Source organism: Manis javanica, chromosome 3, assembly GCF_040802235.1.
Source record: "Manis javanica isolate MJ-LG chromosome 3, MJ_LKY, whole genome shotgun sequence".
NCBI classification, from domain to species: domain Eukaryota; kingdom Metazoa; phylum Chordata; class Mammalia; order Pholidota; family Manidae; genus Manis; species Manis javanica.
Genome location: NC_133158.1, coordinates 200,598,534 through 200,611,029, shown reverse-complemented (window position 1 = coordinate 200,611,029; position 12,496 = coordinate 200,598,534). Strand labels below are relative to the sequence as shown.

Sequence of the window (12,496 nt, the reverse complement as noted above, 5' to 3'; positions counted from 1 at the left end):
AGGGGACATTTCGGATGACTGACCACAGAGAGGAGGATCCCTAAGCCAAGAGAAACAAGGACACGAAGATGGGGAATTCTCTGCCAGGTAACTTGCTCATAAAGAAACACTGGATTTGGAAAAGGCACTCCAAGATTTCATTTTTTCTATCCCTCAAAAATGTGACAAGGGAGGCTAAAACCCACATCTCTTAAAGTTCGCCTCTTCTGTTGAGTAAGTTTCTTTTTTGGTGCTCGACCATGATGTAAAAGAACATTTCTGTAACAAAAAGCAAGGGATATTTCCGGATTTTAACATTGTGGGTGGGGTGGAGCTGTTGATAAGGATACCTGGGAAGACTATGAAACTTCTGTCTATTTAACCACAAATGATATAATACACGGGAGCAAATCTAGAGATATCTATAGATACTTGGAAGGCATTATGAGTGCATCTGAAATCAGGTTAAAAATAAGCACAAGGTTCTCTTGTGATTTCTGAAACATCTCTTTGTTTAATCATAGAATTATTTTCATAAATAAACCATTTTATTACTTCACCAGTCCTTTTGAAAAAATTTGGTATTTAGCATAAACAAACACTGAACATTAGCCAGAGGAGTGTTAGTTTTAAACAGTATAGGGGAGAATGAAAAAGAATACAAACATTTTTTAATTTAGAAAAGAACACATGAAAAGATTAACATTATCACCCATTACAAAGTCAAATTTCCTAACAACCATTAAAAAAAATCTAGGTGGAAAATGAGCAAACAAATACAATCTAATGTATTTCTCTCATAAACATATTTAGACAAAACAAATGCATAGAATAGACAGCTTGACAGTGCATAAACATCATAAAGTATTTTAAGATGTGAATAAGTAAATCCCAATAAACATGAATTAAAAATAAGTTTTGATTTTATTTTTTTTGTTTTATATGGAAAAATATGCCACAGCATTTGTGTAAGAAAAAAATGGGCATACGCTTATCCCTAGAGCCACCAAAATTCACTATGTAGAGAAGATTATTTGAAAACAGACACATTCTTAAAGCACAGGATAAAATGTTATAGCCTTCTCAGTTGATTTTTATCCCAAAATCACACCTACTATAGGTGTTAGGCATTAGAGGTAGATAAGTTGGAGAAAAAAAATCAGTATTCTAATACTAGGGAGAAAGATTTTTATGACAGCTCGGACAATTTCATTTACTCTGAAATTCAAAGCTTATAGGAACAAAACAAGAAAACCTTTCTGTGCTCCGTATGTAAGCATCAGAAATACCAAGCAAGATGACTAGAGGTTTTGATGAGAGTGAACGTCTTGACAAATAGCCTGTTCAGCATAGATTTTTGCAGGATCTGGGCCCAGCCTTAAAATTTATACTCATAAGTCCTGTGAAATTTATGAGGTTCACAAATATTGAAATGAGTCATAAGTAACATAAGATGAGAGACCCAGTAGTAACAGTAATATAAATTTACACTGTTGATAAGCTTGCTATGTTTCTAAGGAATAATTTTTTGTTGTTGAAAGAATAACAAAACAGCTGCCAAGGATGGAGAACGGCCTTTATGTCCCAGGATGCCGATGTCATCTGGCAGATCAAGAAAGGACATGCAGTGAGGATGTGACAGAATGCTATGCAGAAAACAGGGCGAGTGTTCCCTAATTCTACATATTGCTTTATTCTCCGTCTGGGTCCAGTGTAAGTTCTTGAGCCGTAGTACAAGCAAATATTGGATACTCCTTTAAAAGCTGATGCCCATTGGGAACTCATTTTACTTGATATTTTGGCTAGTGAATTGTTTTTGCATTTTCTGTGCCCATTATTCTTTCCATCTGCCTAGGGAGATGGCATATATGTAACATGCGTTTGCATCCCTGACTTTAATCTTTTCATATATTTTCCAGAATATGATTTAATTTTTAAAAAATGGTTGCAAACATTTGTCAAATCTGCCAAGGAGATTCTTATTAATAACTTGTCTTGAATATCTTAAGTGTGCTTAATTCACGGATGTAACAGGCTGCTTCTGGCAATTTGTGCTCAGCACATCTGTGTAACAGGAAAACAATTTTGGTCTCAGTTGTGGAATGTGAATACAGACCATCACTAATTGTTGCTGCTCTTGAATTGACTGTAACATTTTTGTGTCTTGCATTTAGCTGTTATAATTTTGCAAGTGTGTTGGGAAACAGGTAAGAAAGAAATTATGGAAGAAAAGGGAAAAACATGTAAAATATAATTTTAAAAGTCTGAAAACCAAATCCTGTAGTTTACTTCAAAAGCTCACTTATTTATAACTCAAACATTAGGCTCTTTTCTTTGAAGCAGCTTATAATACATTTAAGACATACACCACCACAATCTCTTATAATGGAATGAAGGAATTTCTGTGTGGAAACTATTCAAAGGAATGTCTTAAAAAATGATGTCAAGAGATACAGGTAACTTTTGCATTTCAGCATCTACTTAATCTATGACCCCTGCTGAGTTGATAAGGAGAGGCATGTCACAGTTGAAGAAAAAAGAATCACACAGTGAAGTCAAAGTATTTGTGAATAAGACTTTGGAAATTTCCACTATCATCAGGAGGGCATTTTCCTGGTGCTGTGACCTCATTCCAAACAGTACAGTAACTAGTGTAGAGTTGTACTGCATGAAAGGTGGTATGAGGAAAGTATGTTTGCTTTTTGTCAGTTATGATGACAATTTCCTGTGTTAGAAAAAAATAAAACAACTCCAAAATACTGTACCACTCCTGGCAGGAATGAACAAAATAGGTTTTGGAAATAACTCTCCTGTCAAATACATTTTAAGGCACTTAAACAGTTATATCATACTTTTGTGTAAAAAAATAAAATATGCATCAAAGCAACATTCACAAGTACAAGTCTTCAGAACTGCCTGTATGTACAATCCTGTACATATATACACCGCTGCATGTTCAAGAGCGCCTCCGTCCTTATACTGTTGGCCTCGTCAACTTCACCCCCTACGAGAAAGGAAGAACAGGAGGTTCAGAGCTGGAGGCTGTCCATGAAAAAGGACAAGTTGAAAGCATCAATTAACACCAGATAATTTATGCTGCTAGAAGGAAGAAGAGGCCCAACCAGACAGCATTACACAATCCATGAACCAAACCTCTGGATACACACAGATTCTCCTGCCCACCTCACTGACCGGCAGCCTCGTCACCTCCCCAAGCCCAGCTGGGCTGCTCACTGAGTCCCGCTGTGTACTGGATGGTGCCTGGGTTCTAAATCAGGAGTGTCTGTAAAGCAGAGGAGACAAGCATGGATGCCTTTATGACTGACAAATGGCATGGATAGGTATTCCAAGTCTCCTGGGTTACTCTACGTTAGTCAGTGGCTCCCTCATGTGCAGTGGTTTCTAGGCAAAGGGAAAATGAACAGTGTCGTCCAACTAGTGTCCCTTTTGGACATGCATCTGTTACTCCCTAGAATAAATCTCAGTGGTTTTAAGCATTTAGAAGAAAATTTCACTGATTAATTTGCTGCCCACTATGACTGGGTATCTGTGATAGAATACTAGGATTTTCAAATGATTTTCTCTGTTCTTTGTCAAAATTTACACGTATAAATTCTGACCAACAATGCACATGCATACTGATAAATATAAATGGAGGTTTTCAAAAGGAAGAGAAAGTTGCTACACTGCTGGTCTACCAACTCTGAGTGGGAGGACGGGAGCCTGGGTGGCACCCAGCACAGAAGCAATGGTCATCACCCTCGTTCTGCTGGGTAACATTAACGTGAAAAGGGGCCGGGGGGGGGCTACTTTCTCAGGGAGGGTTCTGGGGACCTAGGGCATTCCTTCTAAAAGCAGTGTTACATTTCTGTCTAGAGTGTCACTGTGGTGTCGTGGAAAGATTTTGAGGGCCAAATAGCCTAGGGTTCCAGCTGTAATTCTAGCACTGACCTAAACCACCCACACAATCTTAGACAAGTTGCTCAAGAATCTGAGCCTCTTTCTTAACCTGTACGGAGGAGACAGCAGAGCTCGCCACAGTGTTGTGGATGATAATGAGCAACAATGACGACTTTTAACTATAGCAACTAGCTTTTATCAAACACTTGACGCATAATCTTCTACAACTCTAGAGTTGATACTGTCATTTGTCTTAGAGTGGCAGAGACACACGTGAGGTAGTGTGCCCAAGGTCACCCAGTGAGAACTGCCGGCAGGCCAGCTGAAGGCTGGGATGCGCTGAGCATGTACAGAGCTCCGGAGGTAGTAGGGTAGCTATTCCATTTCCAGGACACCAAGACACGACCCAGGGCACTTCTCTGTCATCGGCTGTCTCTTCTTCCTACTCATTTCCTGGTAATAGTCACTGCCTTGTGTCCTATGAAGTTTCAGCCACTGTGAAGGGGCCAGCTCTGTAAGGTGCTTCATGGGTATATGCAGCATGTGATTTTATATGCAGCAGGCTGATAATTTTGGAAATCAAAGCCACGAATGACCAGTAAGTTACAAGACTCTGAGATAATGTGGTAAAAACTGACCATCGTATGGCTCCTTGGCTAACTGAATTTTATTTTTTAATGCCCAGACACATAGTTTTACTGTATAAAGAAGTTATCATGTGTCTGGAAATTAAGATAAAGTAAGCATTTTAGATAAAGTCAGGCACTATCCTATCAGAGAGGCATGCGAAATCAGGACCCATATGAAAGATTGGCGGGAGCAAGGACCCTATACACCTGACTGGAAGGGTATGTATATTTTGAGTATATTTACCTTTACTCCACTACTATATGCCCTTCAATATGCGCAAGTTGACATAAGTTAACTTTTTGAACAAAAGTTAAAGTGTATGAACAGCTAAAATTCAGAAATAGCACTTCAATCTGGTTTGGATTCAAATAAGATCTTCCTGGAGTCTTACCTTCTGCCTTGACACCATCCAAGACTTAATTGTTGGCACCAGGACACTTCCCAGAAGTATCTGAACTGGATGGTAGATGAGCAAGGGCACAGATATTAAAGAGAGGCGCTCGTGGCCTGCAAACACTATCTTCAGCATTGGAATTCCTGAGGAACAGAGACAACAGAAAACCTAGAGGCAAATTCCATCTATCATCAAATTTAAAGACACACTCCATTAACCCTGCAACAGGTCATTACTATTTCTCCCCCTGTGTATATTCACAGAACTGAAAGGGAAGGTCTTGAATGAGTCACCAAATCTTCCCATCTTCCCTTCATCACATACAGCTGTAAGCCCTGCCTAGAACAGACTGAAGCTGCCAAGGTGGTCAGTATTCGAGGACACCAGTAGCTCCCACTGCAAATCAGCAGCCTGTCTGCAAGGAGAGGAGAGAAGACAGAGTGAAGGCTGATGAATAGTGGTGAGGTAGAGGTTCAGAATGGACCTTGCCTTGCTGAGTAGTGGAATGCTCTGCTGGTCTTTAGGGAGGCCTGTCTGGCACCACTTCAAAGCCCCAAGTTCACTTCTGAGAGTCAAAAGGATATGGTTAAGACAACGCAAAGTGAAATACTGCTGTGAGCAGGAAGGCACTTTTTCCGATGAACATTAGTAAACGTTTTGCACAATCTCTTTTGGCCAAGGATCTCAAAGTGCTTTTATTCAATACTGTGTATGGCAGGTGAATCTGAAGATGAGTACTGGATACCTGAATGGAACTCAGGTAAATGAACACTATTTCAGGAGTCCACCTCCATTCTACTGAGGGCAAGGTCTGAGGATTTTGTAAGCAGCTACCTGTGGTGCGTACCTATTGAGCTTCTATGATACAATTCAGACACTGGTAATTTGACCATTATTACTAATTGTTTTAATATGGCCCAGTCATCAGAAATGCAGGGTATATGTACATCAGCTTGTTCAACTGAACAGCTTGAATACCTTAGCTTTCCTCTTGTTTCTTAGCGAAGAGCCTCTGAAAAGGACCCGAGCTCCTAAACATGCAGAATGATGGCATATAAATAATTTTTATTGTAACCCAGTGAGGAAAGCTCTGCTTTTTCAATTATTTTTACTTTCTAATAAATTTCAAACCTTTATGCAAAAATGTATTTCACGGCTGCATTCTTTTTCATGGCCTCGCATATCATTGCCATAAACTGAAAACACTTAACTCTTCCCAAACAATGTCTCTCTCAAAGCCTCAAAAGCACCCATTCAGATTTTTGTAATTCTGTCCTCTCACTAATACAAAAAACAAGAGAGATTCCTTCTTAAAAATAATATGCTTAGTCCAGTTATAGCATGAAAAGCAGCATCTGATCTTATAGTCCTGGAAAGTTACGATGATGAGAAAATTAAGAAGATCTGACTAAAGCCCTCCTGTTTCCAGGCAAAATTATTTGGCCCAAAGGGATGATGCTAAGGAGTTGAGGGGTGGGAAGGAGTTAAAGTGGGGCTATATGGGAGCAAATGATAGAAATATGGGGATGTTTGTGCCTAAAAATGATCAGAGCAGGAATTTCTGACCCAAAACTTGAGCACTGTGGCTGTTGGGCAGATCACCTAAGCTGTCCTTTCTTGGCGAAGACCAGGGCTCTGGGACATTCTTCAGCAAGCTGAAGTGGGCTCCAGGGAGAGTTACAGGGCTGTACCACAGAAGGAAACAGAACACCCACTGCAAGATATACAAGGTAACGTGAGTAACCCCAGAAATTTACTCTAGTGTGACAAGGTAGATCCACAAAGGTAGCAATCATAGCGATAATCATGGCTAGTGCGCAGCGAGTGCCTACTAGACGTCATGAGCTGTCAAGAGCTCTCCTATTATTAACTGAACTAAGCGTTCCGGTAACCCTGGGAGGTTGAGGAAAACTACTGTTTGCCCCATTTTACTGATGCGGAAACTGAAACAAGAAAGGAAACCTCCCCAAGTGGTGAAGTCAGAACTACAACCCAGGCAACTGGGATTTCCAGCTTTGTGTGTCAGATAAGGTTCAAGGCCTGTGAGGTCTTCAGTTCGAGGTGCCATGGGGATTGCAGCTCCCTTCAGCAGAAGAGTGCCTAGTGGGCAAAAAGCTTTCCAGTTCAGAAGTCCTCTTGGAGGTCATTCCCCTTGGCCCTTCCCAGAAGGGAGGCACCGCTGGGGCAGCGGACCTCTTCAGACTCCCCTCTACCTGCACCAGGGTGTCCTGCGCTTCCCTACCAGGAAGGAGCTGACTAACTGTGAGGACTACCCCACTAACGGCAAGGGAAGCACAGACTGAAAGAAGCGACTTAAGAAGTTTCTAGTGTACAGGTGACCTTCCACCTTCTTTGGGCCCTAACACCAGTTTGCATGAGGTTCTCTTCTGGCCCTGTGCTGGTTCTTCAGCCCTTACAGCTCATCTCCACACACACCCTTCTGTACACTGCCGACTACGGGGCTGGGACTGTGCAAGCATCACTCTTCCTCACCAGCGGGCTCCCTGGACGGTCCTGCCAACAGGGCGACTAGAGGCAGGATGGAGGCAGAGGAGGTGCCAGCAGTAGTGGGCTCCAGCCAGTACTCCCTGCGCCACCCCATCTCGGAGGTCTGAGTTCCCATCTCCTCCTCCGAGCTTCTAGAGCCCAACTTCCTTCCTTGGCGCCCCCAGCATTGGCTGCTTCCTGCAGGCAGTACTCCTTTGCTTCCCCACCGTCTCCTCTCCCCCATCTCAGTTTCCCAGCACTGTTTAACCCTCTCTATATTGGAAGGGTGGCTTCTGTTTTCCTGCTGGAACCTCGAGCCACAGGCCCTTTTCATGCTTCTCCTCCTGCTCCAGTCATTCCCCTTGCTTGAGAAAGAGCAGGGCTTCACGAAGGCTTGTAGCTGCTGCAGACACTTGTGGAATTAAATAGGGATTTCTCTTCACCACTTTCTGCACCTGCAATACCTTCTTGTTAATTGTGAATCAAATCTCCTGTTACCACTATTCCCAAGAGACTGAAGTTAAAAATAAGATGAAAAAAATGTATAAGAGAAAAAACCTAGCTTCCAGAGATTAGGGCTCAAGCCCCTCATGTGGTGGAGTCATAGGAAGTCTACCCCTTGGTGGGAAGCAGACTCCAGGGACTCAAGGCATATGCTACTTGTTTGGGAACTTTTGCTTATTTATTTAAAATACTTATAGAATTGTTGAATCTAAGCAAGAGGCATATAGATTTATTGCCCTTTAAAAAAGACTTTTGATATAAATTAGTTTTCGATTGCTGCTGTGATTTATGACCTCACAGGGTGTAGGTCAGATGGGCAGGTGTGCAGTGGTTCCACTGGGACCTCTGCCTTCAGTATCACAAAGCCACATTTGCTTGTCAGCAGGGCCAAGTGCATTTCTTGACATATAGGGGATGACTTTGATTCCACGGGCATTCAGGTTGAGGTCCAAGTTCACGGCCCGTGGTGTGGGCCAGGCCCCTGGTCTCCTCACCAGCTGTCGGGGGGCCCAGTCTCTCCCAGAGGCTCCACATTCCTTCTCGGGTGGCCTCCCTTCTGCAAAGGCGGATCGAATCCGTCTCACACTCCCCATCTCTCCCAGGTCTTCTGCCACATCACCTCAGCCTTGAAATCTACCTGATTTTCCACTCATTCTGTTATCTACTTGGCTCTTGGATCATTAGAATTTCTTCCCGTCTCCTTCGTGTCTCCACCATCCTTTCTCCCCACCCTGCCTCGGTCTCCTCCCACCCCCACCAGCCGGCGATCCCAGCAGGGCTTTCCTCGTGGATTTTCACCTCCTTGAAGGTCAGAGCAGAAGGAGAGGCTGGGTGAGGCTGGGCGCCGGCAGATTTCCCCCCGTGTGGGCGGTCCACGCGGGTGCCAGGCCCCGGGGAGCGGCGAGCTGGATCTGGAATCGGTGTCCCGAGGCTTCCTCGCCACGTCGTCGGCACCATCAGGAGGACCGGGAAACATTTGGTCATGGCGGGTCAGTCATCACAGCAGGGGCCCCGCACCGACCATACTGTGACTTCTGTCACCTGCTTATGAATTTGGCAAAATTTGATCTTCAGATCAAATCAGAGAAAACCAGCTTTCACTCCAGAAGCCTGCGTGATGCACCGCCTTTCACCCCTTGACTCCCTCATCTAACAATTCCCTCCATCGCTCCTGCAGTCGGTCAGCGGACGTGATGGGACCCCGCGTTTCAGGGACGTGCCACGCCCCTCCAGGTGACCTTCCCTCAGGGCACGGCCCGCTCTCGGCTGCACTTCCCACGCCACCCCGGGGCCAGGCGCTCGGCCTTGGGCTTTCCCTGCCCAAGCTGCTTGCCACTCTGAGGCCTGAGTGAGTACTCAATCTGATGATGACAAATCACTCGGGAGTCCAGTACACAGGCGGTTAGTGTGGTGGACAAGGACCTTCATAACCCGGCCCTGCTTCGCCCTCTGTGCCCCGGCCGCGAGGAGCAGAGAGGTTCCCGCTCAGCGTCCCCACCTGTGCACGCAGGTCCCAGCTGGCCTGCCGCCGGGCCTTTGCACACGTGCTCCTTTTGCCTAGGATGCCCATCCCCCCACTCTATGACTTGCCGATCCTTTACCCTCAGTTCTTAAATTGCCTCCCCGGGGAATCCCTCCTCGAAGTCCCAAGGCTGGCCTATAGGTCCTTTCTGCTCTCTGCTTCCCTAACCCGGGGTACTATTTGCCCATTGTGCACTGCACTATCATGGCCTGATTCTTGTGGGTTCCCCTCACTAAGCTCTAAGCTGCTCGGGGTCAGCCACTATTTGGTCTTCACATTTGAGCATATGGTAGGGGCTCAGAAGGAGTGTGATCAGTGAATTGATTTGTATTTTTCCAGATCCCATCATAAATTTACTATACAGAATAACACTCCATTTTCCCTACATTCGTTAACTAGGAGAAAAGTTGCAATAATTTAAAAAACCAAGCAAACTTGGTAGAGTTTTCTTTTTAAAGCAAAATTTAAATATAGACCTCTTCTCATCTTGCTATCACTGCAGTAATAGAAGTGAAGCAGATTAATTTTAATGCTCCCAGGTACTGATTCTGTGTCACCATGGTTGACAGGATCCAACCAGACTTTATGATATGGCATTTGACTTTATGGAACTGAACACTATGCATGCATTTACAATTTTACAGGGGCTTTAAGCTGTCATGCTGAAAAATGTTTATAAAACATTAATCAAAAAATGCCTCTTTAATACAATGCATTGTCTGAAAGATGTTAGAAGGCACATATTGCAAATGGATTCTTTTTCTGACTAAAGTAATTTCCACCAAAAGCATTTCCCCATTGCTCTACAAGTACACTGTGTGGATAGATAAAGAGCACTTTCCCAGCACATTACTACCTGCTCCAAACACTTGGGAAATCAGTAATGTGCAGCATGCCATATTTCTGTGTCACACATGACACATTTGTCTAAAATTACCCAACAGAGTTTGACACTACAGCATACTCCATAAGCAGAGCTTTCAACTGACATCTGCCAAGTAGGAACTTCAAGTGAGAGCTTTCTTCTTCTAACAAGCAAGTAAGGGGTTTCTTTTATCCTATACCCAGGATGGAAAGGATAAAACAATATGTACAAGAACAAGTTTTTTTGTCCTATTTTAAATGTTTATTTTATGTTCTCTGAATTAGAAAATTCCCTTTGTATCAGTGCTCAAGTTTCAACAGTTACAACTTTCTGTGGGATGGACAGTCTTTCATTTTTCCTTTAAAAACAAACATTTTACTCCCTACATTGAATTTGGGCTTTTACTTGATCTCCACTGAAGGCTGAATGCTGTTCTACTGTTCACAAGATAAAATGTATCTACTCTTATGTCACTGTTCAGTTTGCTAAACTTGAAGATGCACAGCGTAATGTTCTCATCATCCATCCATCCATTCGTTCATTAAAATAATACTTTTGGCCTCTGCTGGGTAAGTTACTGTCCTTGGTGCTGCGGTTACAAGGAGACTAACACAGTTAAGTCCCTGCCTTCTTAGGCCCGCTTCCTAGGGGCTCTTGCACTGGCCACCTCAGCTTTCTCCCACTGCATGTCAGTACAGCGTGTGTAACCCCTTCTGTCCCTGGTTTACCCCGTTTCCACAACTCAGAGTTTGGGGATTATCTTTGATGATCCATTTGCTGATAATCATCTTTGGTGATCCATTTGATGATAAATCCATTTGCTTCTCCACCTCTAGATCAAGCCACCAAATTCTGTAGATCCTCTCTTCCACTGCTACTTTCCTTTGCTCTCAGTTTCACTGCTACCTTCCTGATTCAGTTCCTTGTGAAATCAAGCCAAGCCGACTCTTATAGCCTCGTGACATAAATCCCTGCCTTCAGACTGTTCTCTTCATCAACCCTCCGAACCACAGCCAGCCAGGTTAATCTTCCTACAACTCATATTAATTAAAGCCAATGCTCTACTCAAGAATTACAATGACTTTCCAGTGCCCATTCATCAAATCCTCTACCTAGTCAGCTTGTAAAAAACAATGACTATGACACCATTTTGTAAGAGCTCCGTGCATGCCAAGTGCTTTGCCTGCTATCGCATTTAGTGCTATCTCATTCAGTCCTCACAACAGCCCTATCAAGTAGGGGCAATTTTCCCATTTATTGATGAGGAAACTGACAGGTAGAGCACAACGAGTCTAACTAACATCACACATCTGGTAGGTGGTAGAGACAGAAGTGGACCCCAGTCTGTTTACCTTTAATCAGTGGGCAGTACTAACTCCATTAAACCGAACTTAAAGTTGCGATCGCTATCACGTGCTCAGGCCTAGTGTTTTCTTATCTTTGTCAAAGCTGAGCCCCTGCCTGGATCCTGTCCTTTCTCTCTATGTTCCTAAATCCTATGGGTTTATTCGGGCTCAGCTTTACACTTTCCTCCACCATGAAGACGGCCTCTCTGTTGATTTCTTCCCTTTTGAAGAAGGAAAGTACTCTTCTTGGTTGCATCAAATAATTGAGCATTTTCTTATATTGTCATTATTTTCTATCATATAGGATTTGTTTTCCCCTGAACCCCAAGTATTATATTTTTCTTTTAATCTCCTGCAGCATTTAAACACAGGACTGGTACTTAATAAATAAATAAGAGATTATTTAAGAACAGGCAGTAATGTTTCCTATTCAAAGAAAGAAGATAGAGAAGTCCTGCTTATTTACTAGACTGTGAAGAGAATGCACTGACACCCCCTCTGGGGGGGGGTCACAGGACAAAAACATACGTGATGTGGCAGGAAGGGGAGAAACCAGACTGGCTGGGGAACACAAACTTTGAAAGGAGTATTGAATTATGGAGTACGAGAGGCAATATATTGAAAAACACCTTTTGTGTCTTTTGAAGTCTAATATCACAGTACTTTCCCACTTAGCTAAGAGATAGTATACCTCAGTCACCTGCATCATGTCCTGTCTTTCAAAGATTCCTTTGCCTGAATTCACATGACTTGTTCTCTCTGTTTAAATACTTTCTCAGACTTCTCACTGAGTTCTGGAGAGGGCTGCTGGCAAATCTGAAATCCGGTTGCTTCTCTCTTTAGTTGTCGTGGTGATTTCCCACTTTTGT

At 43.3% G+C, this 12,496-nt stretch overlaps 1 protein-coding gene across 6 annotated transcripts in view; it reads right to left on the bottom strand.

Moving 5' to 3' along the window:
* Positions 1 to 473: 473 nt before the first annotated feature.
* SLC10A7 (solute carrier family 10 member 7) overlaps positions 474 to 12,496 on the bottom strand; it is a 237,929-nt gene continuing 225,906 nt past the window's right edge. For all 6 annotated transcript variants that reach the window (XR_012129626.1, XM_073232598.1, XM_073232603.1 and 3 more), the window contains 2 exons: positions 4,901 to 5,046; positions 474 to 2,983 (listed from right to left, as the gene is read on the bottom strand). Coding sequence is in view for 5 of the 6 variants with exons in the window: in XM_073232598.1 (XP_073088699.1) it covers positions 2,954 to 2,983; positions 4,901 to 5,046 (176 nt within the window). In the remaining variant the exon portion in view is untranslated. The remainder of the gene's footprint in view (positions 2,984 to 4,900; positions 5,047 to 12,496) is intronic.